Here is a 21,783-nt window from a genome sequence, read left to right as displayed (position 1 = left end):
ATCGAGGGCGAGTTCTTGGTTTTGTGTGGGTTTATTGTTAGGCAGTTTCATTAACGTCCTCCCAGCGCGGTAACAACACACAACAACAGCAGTCATGTTTTTGTCTACCGTAAAGCAGTTCGTCTGCCGTAAACAGCAATGTTGTGACACTCTTGAACAGGACAATACTGCCATATATAACATCAATAACATATACGGCTTTGAGAGAGTGCAGTGCACAACTGCGCACACAACAAGGAGACGAAGCAGAAGAACGAGGAAGATACAGCCATGGCGACGCCGACGACGAGTAAGATGAAGAAATAATAATAAATAATCTTATTATTTATTTGTGTGTGGCGTCGCGCGGGTCTCACTTCCTGTTGGATGGGGTCCGTGCCCGTGTGGCCCGACCTTGCGCTGTGGGGTCTCTGTTGGTGACTTGGTGTGGTGGCGGCGCAGCCCCCGTGTCTGGTCTGGATGCTGTGTCCCGGTTGTTTGGGCGGTGGTGTGTTTGTGCGGGTTTGGGTTGGGGTGGGGGGCCTTTTGGTTGGGGGGGTTGTTGGTGTCTCTTGTTTGCGTGTTGGCGTTCGGGCTGACCGGCGGGCTGGCGCTGGCTGGTCTCCATGGCCCTGGTGGCGTGTGGTTGCTGGTCGCAGTTTTTCTTTGATCGCTTTGATTTGATTGGCTGGTGCTGGCTGTCTGGGGTTATTGCGGCTGCTGTTTCTGCTGCCGTTTGTTTGTGGTGTGGGCGCCCGTGGCTGCTGGGTCTGGTGCAGGGGTGTGGCTGATGTTGTGACTGGTGGCAGCGCGCGCGCGTGATGGCTGTCGGGGCTGACGAACTGTGTATATGTATGTATATGTGTGTGTATGTATGTATGTTTATATATGTGTATGTGTACATATGTGTATGTATATGTATATATGTGTATGTGTGGGTATGTATACGTGTATGTGTGTATGTGTATGTGTATGTGTGTATGTATGTATGTATGTATATTTCTGGGGGTACGCTCTGGGCCTGCCTGTCAGACGGGGGTCGACGCCTCAGGCTACTGCATCCGAACTGCGTGTCTGGAGCTCCTGGGTCCCGCTGTCCATCCCTTCCGGGTGCCCGTCTTGGTTGGGGCCTGTTGGGCCTAGTCCCTGCGTCTATTGTGGTAGCTTGGTGCTGCAAGGTATTCCGAGGTGCTGCGAGTCGGCCAGTTGCTGGGGTAGTGACCTTGTTTGTCAGCATGTCTGTGATCTTCTTTTAATTCTTTTTTTTTTTTTTTTAATTAATTAATTAATTAATTAATTTATTTATTTATTTATTTATTTTTTAAATATATTTTATTAATATTATTTTTTAATTTTTCCCCTCCCTCAGGGGGGGGGCTCGGCGGGGCGGTTGCTGGTTGTTCCATCTCCATCGTTGGGGTCCCTGCGGGTGGGGTGGGTGGTTCCCGTGGCCCTGTGCCTGGGTGGTCCTGCGGCGGCCGGTTTGGGTGGGGTGGCCGGGGGCTGGCCTCGCCGCGCTCTCCGGGGGTGGGGGGTGGGCTCGTGGGGGCCCGGTTGCCGGTGGGGCGGGGGCGGTCTTCCCGTCCGGTTGCGGGGAGTCTCTGGGTCCCTCGGGCGGGGCGTCTCGCCTTTCTGCCCGTGTGGGGTGTAGTCTCTCGCTGGCTTGGGGTCTGGCTGTCCCCTGCTTTTCTCGTGCCCTGTCCTCTGCCGGGTGCGTCTGTCTGCGGCCTGCTGCTGGCCCTTGTGGGCGGTACGGTGGGTCGGGCTCTGGGGTTCCTGTCGCTGGCCGGCTTGGCTGCGTGGGGGCGGTGGTCCCTGGTTCCCTGGGCACCACGCCTCCTGTTTGTGGGTTGGGCTCTCGGGGGTGATGGGGCCGTGCTCTGGCTCCCACGCACTCTGGGAGTCGAATGTATTGTACATGCAAATTCACATATGCTCACATACGTACATAGGTACCTACGCTCCCACATACATACATACACAAATACAGTACATATTTACCTACCTAATGTTCGTACATCCACACGCACATTCAATATACAAACATACACATACACATACTGTACATATACATTCACTGTACAAACACATATACACATTCTGTACATATACATTCATTGTACAAACACATATACACATTCTGTACATATACAAGTACATATGCATACTTACACTCATGCACATAATCACGTTTCATCAAACATATATTAACGTTGTTGCCCTAGGGTAAACTGGGTGTAACACATGGCACACTGACAAAGCTTAACCTATTGTGACTATAACAATCTACAAGGTTAATGTAGGTTGCTTCTCTTTCTCCCCCTCCATTTTTCTGCATTCTTTCGTATCTCAAGTTATCATTACGTATATGTATTGTTGCATTTAAACAACTGTATTTTTGATAATAAAGGTAAATTATTGGTATTGTTCATTATCAATAGCGCTATTTCTATTGGTATTTGTATTGATCCATTTGTAGTGTAATAATGCTCATTGTCATTTCTGTATTATTTTTTATTTTTCGCTAACTGCTTATTTGCTATTACTTTTACCATCATATTTGTACATGTCATATTTGCTGATGTTGCTCTATTGTTGTTGTTGTTGTTGTTTGCTGTTGTTGTTTTTGTCTCTCTGTCTAATCCCCCTCTTGTCCCCACAATTTCCCCCTCTGTCTTCTTTTTTTTTTCTCTTTCTATCCCCTCCTGCTCCGGCCCGGCTGCACTAAATGATAATATAAATACATTTAATAAAGTCAAATACAAATAAGGCAACAAGAGAAGTATCCTACACTTCTCTTTTGTAAAGTAAATCTGAACAGCCGTCATGGGCATCTACATCAACTATATGATTTGCCTGAGAAGCTGGACAGGACATAAAAAAAAAAATAAAAAAAAAAAAAAAAAGATGAAGAAATACGCTTTGTTGCACCTTTCCTGCCTGAGTCCGGCGATTAGTTGCAAATCTTTCTTTATTGATTGCTTGCACACAGCCAATCCAACACAAAACAAACTAGTTCCCGCCCGCACTCACGCTACCGCTCCCTCTCTTCTCTCGCCCACACACTCACTGACGTCACTCACCTCACATGCTCACCTATTAAAGGGCCACACACACACACACACATACGCTACTCTCATAACAGCTTGTAAGTTCCAAGCCGCAGCTGCGATTGGACCTGGATAGCCTCCGGGAAGAAGTAGTTGACTACCAAGTGCTTGGCACTGAAGATCTTCCTCAGGAAGCAAAGATTGACCGGTTTTGGGCCATGCTAGGGAGAGATGGAAGATTCCAGACTCTAATGCATTTGATGAAAGCACTTTTGTGCGTGCCACACATCAATGCATCATCAGAGAGGGTGTTCAGCATGGTTAGAAAAATAGTGACAGAGATTAGAACAAGGATGGACAATTCAACCCTTAACTCAACAATGAGTAGATGAGTGTTGTGTGTGTGTATATGTGTAAATAAATGAACACTGAAATTCAAGTATTTATTTTATTTTATATACATATATATATATATATATATGTATATATATATATATATAATGAAAAAAAAAAAAAAAATATATATATATATATATAGCTAGAATTCACTGAAAGTCAAGTATTTCTTAGAGATATATATATATATATATATATATATATATATATGAAATACTTGACTTGGTGAATTATAGCTGTAAATATACTCCTCCCCTCTTAACCACGCCCCTAACCACAAACCCGCCCCCAACCACGCCCACCCCACCCCCCTCCCCCCACCCCCCGAAATCGGAGGTCTCAAGGTTGGCAAGTATGCCTGTCGCTGTCTTCGAGGCCGGTCTTTGCACACCCCGTTCCGCGGCAGGCCCGCAGGCCACACCCCCCTCCACAGATATCTTCTACTTGCACACTGTCTTCTGCACCTTGGGATCACGACAACTACCGCTACCATGCGTCCAAAGCATAACAGCCACAGCTGCTAATGCCAATGTTTAAAGACCCCGGTTGTTATTTACTTTTTGTCGGCGACTATAAGAGAGATACTGATACGTTTCATTGTGATCAGGATATTTTGTCCGACCCCCAATCCAAACCACACCTGGGCATTTTTTTTCCTGAATGTGGTCAACCTCATGTTATCCAGATGATGCCCTTATGTGCAACGTTCAGGAAGCGAGTGATTTTCCGTTTTGTCTCCGAGCGCCAAAAAAGCTCTCGCTTCGTTCTCCTCTTCCTTCAAGGATCACTGCTGTGCTTGTTTTCTCTAGTTTTGACTAAGGTCCAAATGACTCAGCTGTGTTACATAAACCTCCAGAAGGGCCAAAATGTTGAGTCAAAGATGAACATAATCCCTTAAATTTCCTGCCCCAAGTCTCTGTGCCATGGGTTCGCTTTTTTTTTTTGCAGAGCTGTGACTACTTAGTGACACATTTGTTTGTCTTTTTGGAGTAGAGGTATTCTGATGATAAGCCCCCTCTTTTGAAGCCTCTCAGATTAGGTTTAGTCTGTTGCTAGAGCTTTTTATACACACATAAAGCCAGGATAAATCTTCCAGTGGAAGATAACCAAACAATATTTGGACTGGCATGTTTCTTTCTAACCTCACAAAACACATCCATCCATGTATTTCTCTCGTCCTATTTACAGATTTTGTGATCGCAAGATTCATCCCCAGATTTATAGCACATTGGCACTGGACCCACCCTAGAGGATTATGTAGGAGTTACACTGTACACATTCTTAGTGCACATTTCTTTAAGTACATCTTAACTTTTTTTTTTTTTTAACTACTACTGCACACTACAACATTTGTTTATAATTAGAGATGTCCGATAATGGCTTTTTTCCCCCAAAAAATGTATGTAAAAAAAAAAATCAAATTAAATTTTTGAAAATTACTAAAAAAAATCAGGATTCGAATGTGATAAAAAAAACTTTTTTAGCACCCCTAATTATTACATACCGTATGATAGTTTGTAAAAAATAACAATAAATACTTAAATATCTGCTTGTCACCTCGACTTACGATTTCAAAGCAAGTTATCCATCAATTTGTACGTACAAAAATCAAATAACCAAATGCATTGGCAATAATATAATGAGGCGATTATACTTTTATATTCTTACATTCACTGTAACAAGCGGCCCTCTGAGGGCAGCCATGACTGCCATGTGGCCCTCGATGAAAACAAGTTCGACACCCCTGACTTAATACATATTGGTTAATAAATATCGTAATATAGCGAGTTATGTTCCTTAACATCAATATTAGTCACTGCAACGCAATACAATTCTGGAAAAATACCTTGTCCGATAATGGCTTTTTTGCCGATATTCCGATATCGTCCAACTCTTAATTACCTATTCCGATATCAACCGATACCGATATATACAGTCGTGGAATTAACACATTATTATGCCTAATTTTGTTGTGATGCCCCGCTGGATGCATTAAACAATGTAACAAGGTTTTCCAAAATAAATCAACTCAAGTTATGGGAAAAAATGCCAACATGGCACTGCCATATTTATTATTGAAGTCACAAAGTGCATTATTTTTTTTTAACATGCCTCAAAACAGCAGCTTGGACTTTGGGACATGCTCTCCCTGAGAGTGTATGAGGAGGGCGGGGTTTGTGGGGGGTAGCGGGGGATGTATATTGTAGCGTCCTGGAAGAGTTAGTGCTGCAAGGGTTTCTGGGTATTTGTTCTGTTGTGTTTATGTTGTTACGGTGCGGATGTTCTCCCGAAATGTATTTGTCATTCTTGTTTGGTGTGGGTTCACAGTGTGGCGCATATTTGTAGCAGTGTTAAAGTTGTTTATACGGCCACCCTCAGTGTGACCTGTATGGCTGTTGACCAAGTATGCGGGGTATTCACTTGTGCGTGTGAAAAGCCGTAGGTATTATGTGATTGGGCCGGCACGCAAAGGCAGTGCCTTTTAAGGTTTATCGGCGCTCTGTACTTCTCCCTACGTCCGTGTACACAGCGGCGTTTTACAAAGTCATACATTTTACTTTTTGAAACCGATAATTTCCGATATTACATATTAAAGCATTTATCGGCCGATAATATCGGCAGTCCGATATTATCGGACATCTCTATTTATAATTATTTACATTAGGGATGTGCCAGGGATCAGTATCGGATGATTTTCATGAAAAAGTATGTACCGTATTTTTCGGACTATAAGTCGCAGTTTTTTCATAGTTTGGCCGGGGGTGCGACTTATACTCAGGAGCGACTTATGTGTGAAATGATTAACACATTACCGTAAAATAACATACATACACTTCTTAAACTTTCCTTAGCGATTATTTCCAGGGAGTGTATTGCCTTGATTTATCTCTCTACGTGCCTTTTCCTTTGTAATGTGAGCTGTATCGAGCATCTAACCATTTCAATTCGTATCTCTTTCGCAGGTTCGCCTGTGAACGGCGAGGCATCCTCCCCACCCCCCGCCATCAATGACAACCGGCCCCCCGGTGACAACCTGGACACGGTGTTGTTTCAGCTCCGCCAGGTGACCAGGGAGAGGGACGAGCTACGCAAGCGCCTGGCCTTGGCATCGCCTGGCACCACCTTTGACGACTGCAGGTAGAAGGCTTTCTAGTTTCAATAAATATGCATGGAAGCTCTTCTAACTCATCTGAAATGCAAAATATTCAATCGTCTACATAGCTTATCAGTACCCCTTTTGAAAAATGTTGGCAATTTCAAGACTTTCTTTTCCGTCCTTGTGTCTTAGCCATTCTGAGTGTTGATTCCTCGCCTCTCCTTCTTGTCTTTAAGGCCAAATTCCAAAGCCAGCCATGACTATGAGCGCTTAAAAAGCCAGTGCATGAGAGCCATGGCAGACTTGCAGTCTCTCCAGAACCAGCACACCAAAACACTGAAAAGGTGTGAAGAGGCTGTCAAAGAGGCTGACTTTTACCAGTAAGTATGCTTCATGCTAAATGAACTACTGTATTTTCCGGACCATAGGGCGCACTGCTGATGAGCGGGTCTATTCAGGTCTATTTTCATACAAAAGGCGCACCGTATTATAGGGCGCATTAAAGGAGTCATATTATTATTATTTTTTCTAAATGTAAAAGACTTCCTTGTCTTCTACATCAGTGTTTTTCAACCACTGTGCCGCGGCACACTAGTGTGCCGTGGGATACAGTCTGGTGTGCCGTGGGAGATTATCTAATTTCACCTATTTGGGTTAAAAATGCTTTTTGCAAACCAGTAATTATAGTCTGCAAATGGCGTGTTGTTGTTGAGTGTCGGTGCTGTCTAGAGCTCGGCAGAGTAACCGTGTAATATTCTTCCATATCAGTAGGTGGCAGCAGGTAGCTAATTGCTTTGTAGATGTCGGAAACAGCGGGAGGCAGTGTGCAGGTAAAAAGCTGTTTAAACCAAAAATAAACAAAAGGTGAGTGCCCCTAAGAAAATGCATTGAAGCTTAGAGAAGGCTATGCAGAACAAAACTAAAACTGAATTGGCTACAAATTAAAAACAGAATGCTGGACGACAGCAAAGACTTACTGTGGAGCAAAGACAATGTACATCCGAACATGACATGACAATCAACGATGTCTCCACAAAAAAGGATAAAAACAACTGAAATATTCCTGATTGCTAAAACAAAGTAGATGCGGGAAATATCGCTCAAAGGAAGACATGAAACTGCTACAGGAAAATACCAAAACAAGAGAAAAAGCCACCAAAATAGGAGGGCAAGACAAGAACTAAAACACTACACACAGGAAAACGGCAAAAAACTCCAAACAAGTCAAATACACCTACTTTGAGACAAGAGCTATAGTAATGCATGCTTGGTTATGGTTTAAAGTCATATCCAACAATTGCGACAACGACTTTTTACTGTCAACTGAGTTTCTTTTTTAAATTATTTCTGCTGGTGGTGTGCCTCCGCGTTTTTTCAACACAAAAAATGTGCCTTGGCTCAAAAAAGGTTGAAAAACACTGCTCTACATAACATTTAATGGTGGTTCTTTGGTCAAAATGTTGCATAGATTATGTTTTACAGATCATCTTCAAGTCACTTCAGGATGCGCCGTTTTATTTACGTGGCTCACCTTCGGCAGCGTCTTCTCCCCGTCATCTTTGTTGTAGCGGTGTAGCGTGCAAGGACGAAGAAGTGTAAAAAGATGGCGCTAACTGTTTTAATGACATTTAGACTTTACTTCAATCAATAACGGAGAAGCATCTCCTCATCCCCGGCTCACTAGTGCAACAACAACAACACCGGAAATGTGTACCGTGAAAAACCGTCCAACCGGAACTCTCTAATAACTAAAGTTCCTTGGGTGGATAATGTAAACTCACTACACTGGTATGTTTTAGCACTTTCATGGCGAGTTTACTGACAGATATAAGTAAGAACTTTACACTACTTTATATTAGAAATGGCAACAGCGGAGGATGAATGTCCCATAACAAGAAGATAGAGAAAAATAAGATGTTTATCGACCACGTAATCGGCACAGACTACAAAGGCGGATGCGCGCAAATTTTCCGGACTTATGCAGATCCCAAATACAGATCAAAAGGTAAAAAAAGTTGCTTTTGCATAATATTACGTAACAAAACGCCAGATAATGTCTTACCTTATACACACACCATAATAATACTCGTATGTTGAAGCACAGTACAATCCATCAAGCGGTGCAGCTTCATAGCTTACCAAAGTCGCACTAAAACATTTTGATAGATTTTTGAGCGCCGTGTGTAATGTTCGATATTTTCAATGGAACATATAACATTTTGGTGTTGTTTACTTGAGTCACATTCAACGTTCCCTCTAAGGTGCGCGCCTGTGCAATTGCGCACTGCTCAAGCGTCCTTCGCGCACGGCAAATCTATGCCACGCACAAAATTTTAAAAAACATAAGCGCAAAACAATTTTCGACACATGTACACGACAGAGAAAACAGTTTTCGTCATCATTGTTCAAATATTGTAACGTCTGTCGAGACGCTTTGAGGACATTAATTCCATCCATCACTTTACTGAGCAAACTCTTTATTGTCGGCCATAAACACATCACCAAAACATTAGTAAAAAAAATTATATCTAGCAAAACTGGTCATTTTCTGCAGTACAAACCAGACCAAAAGCAACTTTGTTATATCAACAGCAGCCGCTCGCTCTTTCTCACTTGCGCCAACACATGCACATATGGCACTTAGACAGTGATGCGTTTGCAGCCACACAAAAAGCCGGACAACTCCAACACCACACATTAAGTGTCATTCCAGGTCGTTACACTATGATTTACCAATCAAATGTGTGCTTATTCTAGTGTCATTTATTAAGAATCTTAATTTATAAATATTAATCATGAAATGCTGTTAGTATATTAAATAAATACTAATAAAAATATATTTTTTACAAACAGGAAGTTGCAGGAATGTAGACATGATCCCCTGCTTACATCTCATTGTGCAACATGTGAATGTTTTAATGGAAACTAAATGCAAAGTCTGAAAGAGGTACAAATTATTTCCAAAGCAGGACCTCCACCTAGACAAACAATGCAAGTACACAGTTCATGAAAAACAATGTTTTTTGTTATTGTCATTGTAAGTGGGCCTAAACACTTATATTGGAAAACAACCTCATGGAAATGACTGCTGTCATTTGATTATAATAATAAGAGAATGTTGTCTGTCTATCTGTGTTGGCCCTGCGATGAGGTGGGCACTTGTCCAGGGTGTACACCGCCTTCCGCCCGAATGCAGCTGAGATAGGCTCCAGCGACCCCGAAAGGGACAAGCGGTAGAAAATGGATGGATGGATGGAGATTGAACTTGTTATTTAGTCAGGTTTGGGACAGGTGTGTTGCTGATGTTGCTCACATGGGCTCCACTGAATGCTCAGGGAGTTTTTGCCTTTGCTCACACAAGATGAAACATTAGAGGGAACATTGGTCATGTTGCAGTCTACACGTATCTCTTATGTGTGACTGCCATCTACTGGTCACACTTATCATTTCACCATGTACCAAATAAAATAGCTTTGAGGTCGGTAAGCACAATATTATTCTGTACATTAGGCGCACCGGGTTATAAGGCGTACTGTCGAGTTTTGAGAAAATGAAAGGATTTAAGTGTGCTTTATAGTCAGAAAATTATTGTACTAGCTCACCACCAATGAACATCTATTTAGACTTGTGTCGTGCCCCTAAGTCCAATGTGGATGTTTCTACATTCCGTCTGTCACACATCACCTGAAAATGCGTGCAAAAGTCCCTCCTCGCTCACCTCCTGTGGGCGTTTGCTCTCCCCAGCATGCTGCACAGTCGTGTCCTGGCCGAGCAGACGCAGCTGAAAGAAGAGATGGAGACGCTGAGGAGGGACAACACCCAACTGGTGCGAGAGCACAACCACCTGAAACAGAACTGCGAGGAGCTCAAACGGCTCCATGGTCAAGATCAGCAGGAACTGTCAGACCTGCGACTGCAACAGCAGCAGGTAAAGTCCACTAAAGGTGTATATACTGTGTGCAAAAACCCAAAACCAGTAAAGTGGGCACGTTGTGGAAATGGTAAATAAAAACCGAATATAATGATTTGCAAATACTTTTCAACTTATATTCAATTGAATGGACTGCGAAGACAAGATATTTAATGTTCCAACTGAGAAACTACATTTTTTTTGTAGCAAATAATCATTAACTTAGAGTTTAATGGCAGCAACACATCGCAAAAAAGTTGGCAAAGGGGCATTTTTACCACTGTGTTACATGGCCTTTCCTTTTAACAACACTCAGTAAACGTTTGGGAACTGAGGAGACCAATTTTTGAAGCGTTTCAGGTGGAATTATTTCCCATTCTTGCTTGATGTACAGCTTAAGTTGTTCAACAGTCCGGGGGTCTCCGTTGTGGTATTTTAGGCTTCATAATGCACCACACATTTCCAATGGGAGACAGGTCTGGACTACAAGCAGGCCAGTCTAGTACCCGCACTCTTTTACTACAAAGCCACGCTGTTGTTACATGTGCAGAATGTGGCTTGGCATTGTCTTGCTGAAATAAGCAGGGGCGTCCATGAAAAAGACGTTGCTTAGATGGCAACATATGTTGCTCCAAAACCTGTATGTACCTTTCAGCATTAATGGTGCCTTCACAGATGTGTAAGTTACCCATGCCTTGGGCACTAATACACCCCCATACCATCCCAGATGCTGCCTTTTGAACTTTGTGCCTATAACAGTCTGGATGGTTCTTTTCCTCTTCAGTCCGGAAGACATGACGTCCACAGTTTCCAAAAACAATTTGAAATGTGGACTCGTCAGACCTCAGCAGTCCATTTTAGATGAGCTCGGGCCCAGCCCTGGGTGTTGTTGATAAATGGCTTTCGCTTTGCATTGTAGAGTTTTAACTTGCACTTACAGACGTAACGACAAACTATAGTTACTGAGACAGTGGTTTTATGAAGTGTTCCTGAGCCCATGTGGTGATATCCTTTACACACTGATGTCTGTTTTTGATGCAGTACCGCCCGAGGGATCGAAGGTCCATAATATCATGGCTTAAGTGCAGTGATTTCTCCAGATTCTCTGAACCTTTTAAATGTTATTACGGACTGTAATTCCTTTGCAATAGCTGGTTGAGATATGTTGTTCTTAAACAATTTCCTCAGGCATTTGTTCACAAAGTGGTGACCCTCGCCCCCATCCTTGTTTGTGAATGACTGAGCGTTTCATGGAAGCTACTTTTTATACCCAATCATGGCACCCACCTGTTCCCAATTAGCCTGTTCACCTGTGGGATGTTCCAAATAAGTGTTTGATGAGCATTCTTCAACTTCTTCAGTCTTTTTTGCCACTTGTGCCAGCTTTTTTGAAACATGTTGTAGGCATCAATTTCCAAATGAGCTATTTGCAAAAAATTTACAGTTCGAACGTTAAATATATTGTCTTTGCAGTCTATTCAATTGAATATAAGTTGAAAATAATTTGCAAATCAAATGTTTTTATTTACCATTTACACAATGTGTCAACTTCATTAGTTTTGGGGTTTGTATATACTTGAAGATGTGAAGTATGCTGGGCAGCAAAGGATGCTCTGACCCACATAGTGTTACGGTGAGGGTGCACACAGAGCATTTCTGTGGAAAAGGGCAAGCTTTGGCTTCGGCTTGGCCAAAGGCTACGCTGACCTAAAGCATGTCGCGACAAGATCAGGATATGTGCTGCGTGGACAAGGTTAATACAGCCCTCCGGGCACTGCAGCTCTCACAGGGTTCCAGCAGGTGATATCAGCAAGATCTACAGTAATGAGACTCACACCGAATGAATAATGCCAACTCAAGGACACACGCTGCTGGTAGTTGTGTAAGCTGGCCATTTTGTTTTATTGTCGCTCGCTGCAAAGCTTAAGGTGCGAACAAGGCATCCGTGAGAGTGGTGCTAGATTTATTAACACTGTGAACAAAGAAAATAGATCAAAGCTTGCACTTTGACGCCACCTGCTGCTAAGTCTAAGCACAGCACACATGGACTATTTGACTCCAATACAGCTTCATTGACTTAAAGATCAAGCAAAGGGCTGTTCCTTTCATGCAGGTCCCAACAGATAATTAGCTGCATGCTAGGAATGGGCCATACGGCCTAAAATCTATTCATATTTATCGCAGAAATATCTTTTTTTTGTCATTTAAATGATAATAGAACCACTTCAAAGTGGATGCAGGCTACTAATTTGGCCGCTGATATAAGTAGGATCTTACTTACTGCGTCATTTTCAGTTGTATTTTCTCAAAACTATTATTATTATTCAAATTGCTAATTTACTGTTAATAGCTTCTGTTGTAAAATGTTGATACTTTACAAAGTGAGTACATCAGTGACAATTAAGACGTTTAAAGGCTTTTTAGTAATGTTTTAAATATTTTATTAATTTTTATTTGCTTTTATCAGCTAGTTTTTTTAAATTTTATTAATTCATTTATTGGTTGATCTTTTTAATGTATTTACCGTATTTTTCGGGGTATAAGTCGCACCTGCCGAAAATGCATAATAAAGAAGGAAAAAAACATGTATAAGTCGCATTTTTGGGGGAAATTTGTTTAATAAAAGCCAACACCAAGAATAGACATTTGAAAGGCAATTTAAAATAAAAAAGAATAGTGAACAACAGGCTGAATAAGTGTACGTTATATGACGCATAAATAACCAACTGAGAACGTCATTCAAATAACTATAACATATAGAACATGCTATACGTTTACCAAACAATCTGTCACTCCTAATCGCTAAATCCCATGAAATATTATATGTCTAGTCTCTTACGTGAATGAAATAAATAATATTATTTGATATTTTACGGTAATGTGTTAATAATTTCACACATAAGTCGCTCCTGAGTATAAGTCGCATGCAAAAAAACTGCGACTTATAGTCCGAAAAATACGGTATTCAAATTGCTAATTTACTGTTAATACATACCTGCCAACTACTCCGGTTTTCCCGTAATTAGTACGGTTTTCATCAACCTATTCCGGGTTACGGTTGCAGTGATAAAAAATACGGTTTTTCATTAATTAAAAAAAATAATTTTTTTTAAAGTTTTATTCACGAAATCGCGTAATAACAATGACAATCGACACTGCTTCCCGTAACTTCCTATCGAGCCATTCCGAATGCCATGCGCGAGGCTATTTATAGCACCGCTGCCAAGCACGAGGCACCAGTTGTATGGCGTCACATTAGTGCCAAAAATCCGAACGCATAAAAACTGTTATCGCGCGCTGATTCTCCACTTCGTTCGCGCGCGACACCATTTTGCGCGCGCGTGGTGCCTTTTAGCGCGCGCGCGGTGCCTTTCTGCGCGCTCTCTGTGTACTCCTGGCATCTCTCCTCGCGCTGTCATGTTTCTTTTTGGCACTTTGGGGGCGGGTATGCTTAGACGGCCCCTCCTTTCTGATTGGTCAGGCGAAAAATGCTGAAAAATGCTCAGAGCCAATCAGAAGTATAGCAGGGCGGGTCATCGTCAATATGTATCAAGATTTACAGAGAAAGAAGTGGATAAAAAAATGTCGCGCGCTGATGAAGGTTATTTCATACCACATAAACACAATACAGGGTAATACAAAATGTGACCTAAATAAATAATAAGACAACAAACACCATAATCACATATTTCAGCCAGAACTGGTCCACCAGCAATAACATCCAACCATAACATTATTTTATATTTTCACTTCTTCTTGAACATTTGTTTTCTAATTTATGGAATTTCTTTTGATTCAGCCATCAAATTAATGAAATAATCTTTAAATTTTGTTTTTAAAATGTTAAAAATAGCTTTTAATAATGTATTCTGAAACAGTTTAAAATAATCAGAGAACTGACTAACACTGACCCTACACAACTATGTTGCACAATTAAGTCTTTTTTTTTTTAAAGTGAAAGAGGTAATTTCAACAGGTACAGCATCCTATGTCATATCTACATGTAATACGATTTGTAACAAGGGAAACCGTTTGTAAATTGGTCGAAAATCGAGCAAGTTATGGTAATTTAATTAGTAAATGTACCATTGACATCAATGTAATGATTGAGGCTAGATGTCCGAGGTAAGATGGCTACAACGTTGCTACGCTGGAGAATGATTGGTCATATGAAAAATGCTCAGAGCCAATCAGAAAGGAGGGGCCGTCTAAGCATACCCGTCCCCAAAGTGCCAAAAAGAAACATGACAGCGCGAGGAGAGATGCCAGGAGTACACAGAGAGCGCGCAGAAAGGCACCACGCGCGCGCAAAATGGTGTCGCGCGCGCACGAAGTGGAGAATCAGCGCGCGATAACAGTTTTTATGCGCTCTGATTTTTGGCATGATGTGACGCCATACAGTTGCCATTGTTTCCAAACGAGCTAACGATCATGGAATCAGCCGGAGAAAAATCGCAAACGAGTCTATAAACCAAAAAGAAAACTGCAGTCATTCCGTGAAGAATATTCAAAAGCCTATCCGGGAATAATTATCCGTTCCAAAAAGGGTGAAAACTACGCGAATTGCACCTTGTGCAGACAAGATTTTTCGATCGGACACGGAGGAATTAGCGATGTAAAAGACCACGTTGGGACAAAAAAACACAAGTCTAATGCCGTTGCTAGCGATACAAGTGGAAAACTTTCAACGTTTTTCGTTGCCCAAACAGTGATGGTTTTAGCAAGATTTTAACCTGTCTGAATGCTAATAATCATTTTGCGTCTTTGTCCTGGACAAAGACGCACATTATTATGCCTAATTTGGACAACTAGGTATGGACCCTGGCTACTAGGTTTTTCTGATTTGAAAAGTTGGCAGGTATGTTAATAGCTTCTGTTGTAAAATGTTGATACTTTACAAAGTGAGCACATCAGTGACAATTAAGACTTTTAAAGGCTTTTTAGTAATGTTTAGGGCTGCAACTAATAACTAATTTGATCATCGATTAATCTGTCGATTATTACTTTGATTAATCGATTAATAGTCGGATAAAAGAGACAAACTACATTTCTATCCTTTCCAGTATTTTATTGGGAAAAAAACAGCATACTGGCACCATACTTATTTTGATTGTTTCTCAGCTGTTTGTAAATGTTGCAGTTTAGAAATAAAGGTTTATTTAAAAAAATAAAAAATAAAAAATAAAAAAAATATATATATATATATATATATATTTTTTTTTTTAAAGTAGCCTATGCGCATAGCATAGATCCTACGAATCGATGACTAAATTAATCGCCAACTATTTTTATAATCAATTTTAATCGATTTAATCGATTAGTTGTTGCAGCCCTAGTAATGTTTTAAATACTTTATACATTTTATTTGCTTTTATCAGCTATTTTATTTGAGCTTTTATTTTATTTATTAATTTATTGGTTGATCATTTTAATGTATTTACCCAACATGTACAGCACTTTTCTTTTGATGGTGCTTTGACCTAGAAAATTAGGGTTGCTCAATATAGACTATAGCCAATTTAAAATTATATAAACTCTGATACACTGCAAAAAGGCAGTGTTCAAAAAGAAGGAAAAAAATAAATAAAAATTAGGGGTATTTTATTTGAACTAAGCAAAATTATCTGCCAATAGAACAAGAAAATTTGGCTTGTCAAGACTTTCCAAAACAAATAAAATTAGCTAACCTCAATGGACCCAAAAAATCCTTAAAATTAGGGATGTCCGATAATGGCTTTTTGCCGATATTCCGATATTGTCCAACTCTTAATTACCGATACCGATATCAACCGATACCGATGTATACAGTCGTGGAATCAACACATTATTATGCCTAATTTGGACAACCAGGTATGGTAAAGATAAAGTCCTTTTTAAAAAAAAATTTTTTTTAAAAAAGATAAATTTAAAACATTTTCTTGAATAAAAAAGAAAGTAAAACAATATAAAAACAGTTACATAGAAACTAGTAATTAATGAAAATGAGTCAAATTAACTGTTAAAGATTAGTACGATTAGTGGACCAGCAGACTGTATCCCTTGCAGACTGTATTGATATATATTGATATATAATGTAGGAACCAGAATATTAATAACAGCAAAACAACCCTTTTGTGTGAATGAGTGTAAATGGGGGAGGGAGGTTTTTTGGGTTGGTGCACTAATTGTAAGTGTATCTTGTGTTTGTTATGTTGATTTAATAAAAACAAAAAACGATACCGATGATAAAAAAAATGATACCGATAATTTCCGATATTACATTTTAAAGCATTTATCGGCCGATAATATCGGCAGGCCGATATTATCGGACATCTCTACTTAAAATAAGTTTATTCTCACTAATAACTGTACTACTATATGAGTACGTATTTTCTATTGTTTCATTGAAAATAAAACAGCAAAGTCCATTTGGCTGTCATCTGTTTTAATTATGAGACACAATTGTGTCAGTCATGATTTTTTTTTTCATGCTTGAAATAAGAAATTATTACTTTAAAAAAGTAGTTTTATACTTGTGAGTGTTGATGACACAGCTTTGCAACAGTTGATATTCTAGTTTCAAGCATGTTTTACTCAATATAGGTCATAACATCTCAGTAACAAGCTGTAATATCTTACTGAGATCATTTAGGACCAAAACCCTTAAACCAAGTAAACACTCTAACTTTAAATCTTCTTCGTTAGAACAATTATCTTGTCAGACAGAAAATAAGCAAATATCACCCTTATTTGAGATATTTAATCTTACTTAGATTTCAGTTTCTGCAGTGTAGCGCTTTGAATATTATCGTCATAACGGGATAATGTATGTTGATGACACTTCCTAGTTGCGTCCTGCAAATCTGACAGCGACAAGCATACTGTATCATTGATATAACCTCTGTGGTATCAACATGTTACTGTTCTACTTGGTATTGTAGCTGTCAATACAACTTGTTTACTTACATTCAAGAGCTCCAGTTTACGATTAGCAGTTAGCATATCCTTCCATACAGTGTGTAGTGTAGCATGTTTAGCTATTCCCGTCCTCCAGTGATGATATTCGTAAGAAACGTAGTTTATTTGTCGCCTTGGAGGGGAGGATTACTGATTTAGAAGTGGTTTTGCACCATGAAGGGATATTAGCCGCTAGCGCTTCACATTTTTTACATTTTGTCACCTTAAAGCCTTTTTCCAAAATTGAGTATATACATTTTTGTCTTGAAAATTCTACAAACAATACCCCATAATGACAAGCTGAAAAAGTTGTTTTTAGAATTTTTTTGCAAATGGATTAAAAATAAAAAACACATTTACTGTATTTTTCGGACTATAAGTCGCAGTTGTTTTCATAGTTTGGTCGTGGGTGCGACTTATACTCAGGAGCGATTTATGTGTGAAATTATTAACACAATACTGTAAAATATCAAATATTATTATATTATATTATATATATATATAATTTTTTTTTGTATGTATATATATATATATATATATATATATATATGTATGTATAAATTATCGTGCCTTTCACACAGTACATTGGGTCGGTAAAGCTCGGTTGGTAGAGTGGCCCTGCCAGCAACTTGAGGGTTCCCGGTTCGATCACCGCTTCCCGCCATCCCAGTCACTGCTGTTGTGGCCTTGGGCAAGACACTTTACCCACCTGCTCTAGTGCCACCCACACTGGTTTAAATGTAACTCAGAAATTTGGTTTCACTATGTAAAAGCGCTTTGAGACACTAGAGAAAAGCGCTATATAAATATAATTCACATCACTTCACTTCACTTCTGAAGAACACTGCAGATGACAGTCGAAACATGTCAGGTGAAAAATACCCGCTACCGTATTTTTCGGACTATAAGTCGCACCGGAGTATAAGACGCACCTACCGAAAATGCATAATAAAGAAGGAAAAAAACATATATAAGTCGCACTGGAGTATAAGTCGCATTTTTTGGGGAAATTTATTTGATAAAACCCAACACCAAAAATAGACATATTTTACGTATAAGTCGCACCCCCGGCCAAACTATGAAAAAAAAACTGCGACTTATAGTCCGAAAAATACGGTAATATACCAAAAAATATGGTCTGATTACAAGAACATTTGAACAAGTAAATGTTACATATTGTTAATCTCTTGTGCCAGTAAAAATTGTAATAAAATGTTTTTTTAAAATCTTTTTTTACACCAATTACATATACCGTATTTTTCGGACTATAAGTCACATTTTTTTCCGAGGGTGCAACTTATACTCAGGAGCGACTTATGTGTGAAATTATTAACACATTACTGTAAAATATCAAATAACGTATAAGATTGCATGGGATTTAGCGATTAGGAGTGACAGATTGTTTGGTAAACGTATAGCATGTTCTATATGTTATAGTTATTTGAATGACTCTTACCATAATATGTTACGTTAACATACCAGTTGGTTATTTATGCCTCATATAACGTACACTTATTCAGCCTGTTGTTCACTATTCTTTATTCATTTTAAATTGCCTTTCAAATGTCTATTCTTGGTGTTGGGCTTTATCAAATACATTTCCCCCCCAAAATGCGACTTATATATGTTTTTTTCCTTCTTTATTATGCATTTTCGGCCGGTGCGACTTATACTCCGGAGCGACTTATACTCCGAAAAATACGGTAGTACTGATAAATACCAATAAGGAATATCGATAAGGATATCGTTTCCATAAAATCTTGACGATATACATCCCTACTGAGACTATTGACTTGGTCTCTTTGAGACAGACAGACCAGTGAATGGTTTAAAAATGTAGTTTTGAATTGGTAAGAGATTTTTTGAACAGAATCGGTGACAAAGGGCAGCCTTGGCGGAGTCATAACCCTCACTGGAAACGTGTCCGACTTACTACCGGCAATGCGGACCAAGCTCTGGCACTGATCATACAGGAATCGGACTGCCACAATAAGACAGTCCGATACCCCATACTCTCTGAGCACTCCCCACAGGACTTCCCGAGGGACACGGTCGAATGCCTTCTCCAAGTCCACAAAACACATGTGGACTGCTTTTTGCAAATGATGTGGTCCTGATGGCTTCATCTGGCCAGGATCTTCAGCTCTCACTGGATCAGTTCGCAGCTGAGTGTGAAGCGACTGGGATGAGAATCAGCACCTCCAAGTCCGAGTCCATGGTTCTCGCCCGGAAAAGGGTGGAGTGCCATCTCCGGGTTGGGGAGGAGATCTTGCCCCAAGTGGAGGAGTTCAAGTACCTCGGAGTCTTGTTCACGAGTGAGGGAAGAGTGAATCGTGAGATCGACAGGCGGATCGGTGCGGCGTCTTCAGTAATGCGGACGCTGTATCGGTCCGTTGTGGTGAAGAAGGAGCTGAGCCGGAAGGCAAAGCTCTCAATTTACCGGTCGATCTACGTTCCCATCCTCACCTATGGTCATGAGCTTTGGGTTATGACCGAAAGGACAAGATCACGGGTACAAGCGGCCGAAATGAGTTTCCTCCGCCGGGTGGCGGGGCTCTCCCTTAGAGATAGGGTGAGAAGCTCTGCCATCCGGGGTGAGCTCAAAGTAAAGCCGCTGCTCCTCCACATCGAGAGGAGCCAGATGAGGTGGTTCGGGCATCTGGTCAGGATGCCACCCGAACGCCTCCCTAGAGAGGTGTTTAGGGCACGTCCGACCGGTAGGAGGCCGCGGGGAAGACCCAGGACACGTTGGGAAGACTATGTCTCCCGGCTGGCCTGGGAACGCCTCGGGGTCCCCCGGGAGGAGCTGGATGAAGTGGCTGGGGAGAGGGAAGTCTGGGCTTCCCTGCTTAGGCTGCTGCCCCCGCGACCCGACCTCGGATAAGCGGAAGAAGATGGATGGATGGAAGAGATTTTTTCTAACAGTGGCCCTGCAAAAAAAGCATTATTTGAGCCATACTGTAACAAGACGTCTGGCAATTATCGTGGCTTTCACACAGAACACAGTACATTAAGCAGGCCAAGGTTCCTCTATTAATAAGCCTGAAGTTGTAAAATTGCTAGGTCAACTTTGTTTGGCATCACTCTCGTTCATACAGAACAGAGACGAAAAAAAAAGATGTATTGTTAGTAGGGGTGTAACGGTACACAAAAATTTCGGTTCGGTTCGGACCTCGGTTTAGAGGTCACGGTTCGGTTCATTTTCAGTACAGTAAGAAAAAAACAAAATATAATTTTTTTAAATTTTTTTCCAACTTTTTTTATTGGCATTTTCAAATAGACAGAAAAAAGTGCAAGTCGAAACAGTACAATTTTAAAGTCAGTAAATTATTCACACCCTTTCCCTTAAAACCCAAACCACCCACCCACCCTCCCACCCCACTCAGGTCCCACCAACGAGGGACAAATGGCACAATTATATAACAAGACGGACGACAAAGACAGACACATTCTCACACACACACACACACATACGAGGCCAGAGACAGACAGACGGGATGAAAAGGAGAGAGAGGGAGAAAAAAAAAAAAAATTTATGTATATATTAAAAAAAATATATATATATATATAATGATAATAAAATAAAAAATTAAATAATAATAATAATAATATATAATAATATAAAAATAGAATAAAATAATACTAATAAATAAAAGGGAGATTATTCCTCATCTGCGTCTGGGCATAGGTCAAGAGAGTTGACATACAGCAAAAAAGGACTCCATGAGCTTTCAAATGCTTGAGCCGAGCCTTTTAGCGAAAACCTAAGTTTTTCCAGTTTTAGATTGTAGAGAACCTCTCTAATCCAACGGCCGTGTGATGGGGGGCGAGCCAGCTACCAATTAAACAAGATCAATCGCCTGGCCAGCAAGGTCGTAAAAGCAACAGCGTGTTTTAGTGGTACCGGGCACATGTTATCGGGGCATACGCCAAAAATGGCTGATAATGGGTTGGGAGGAAAGTTTTGACCGTATGCTTTTCCAATTGTGTCAAAAATGACAAAATATAAATTTTTGGGTTATTTATTTACCAAATTTGCAAAATCTTCCACCAAAAATATTTTTCTTAGTGGAATATTTGATGTGAAGTAATGGGAACCTTGGATAGGTCAATAATTCATAATAACATTGATTTTGATTCAATATTATGTTTTGAGCAATGACAGTTTGAAAGAAAAAAAAAACAATTTTGTTTTATTAGTCAACATTGCAACTTTTTCTAAATTACATTTAACCTTTAAGCTTTTTTATTTCACTTTTGTTATGTTTTTGTTTATTTTAATAGTATATTTAGAATGTGCTGTGGGCCTTTAAAACATTAGCTGTGGGCCGCAAATGACCTCCGGGGCACACTTTTGACACCCCTGCTATAGATAATAAAAAAATTAAATCTGATAAACCTATGGATAAAAAGCA

At 40.3% G+C, this 21,783-nt stretch overlaps 1 protein-coding gene across 3 annotated transcripts in view; it reads left to right on the top strand.

Annotated features, from left to right (window-relative positions):
- dlg5a (discs, large homolog 5a (Drosophila)) overlaps positions 1–21,783 on the top strand; it is a 223,529-nt gene that overhangs the window by 88,423 nt on the left and 113,323 nt on the right. For all 3 annotated transcript variants that reach the window (XM_061936460.1, XM_061936531.1, XM_061936380.1), the window contains exons 3-5: positions 6,389–6,563; positions 6,759–6,902; positions 10,267–10,450. In XM_061936460.1, coding sequence (XP_061792444.1) covers positions 6,389–6,563; positions 6,759–6,902; positions 10,267–10,450 — 503 coding nt within the window. The remainder of the gene's footprint in view (positions 1–6,388; positions 6,564–6,758; positions 6,903–10,266; positions 10,451–21,783) is intronic.

Source organism: Nerophis lumbriciformis, linkage group LG02, assembly GCF_033978685.3.
Source record: "Nerophis lumbriciformis linkage group LG02, RoL_Nlum_v2.1, whole genome shotgun sequence".
Lineage (NCBI taxonomy): Eukaryota > Metazoa > Chordata > Actinopteri > Syngnathiformes > Syngnathidae > Nerophis > Nerophis lumbriciformis.
Note: the sequence above shows the minus strand (reverse complement) of the source record. Positions and strands in the feature narration are given on the sequence as shown.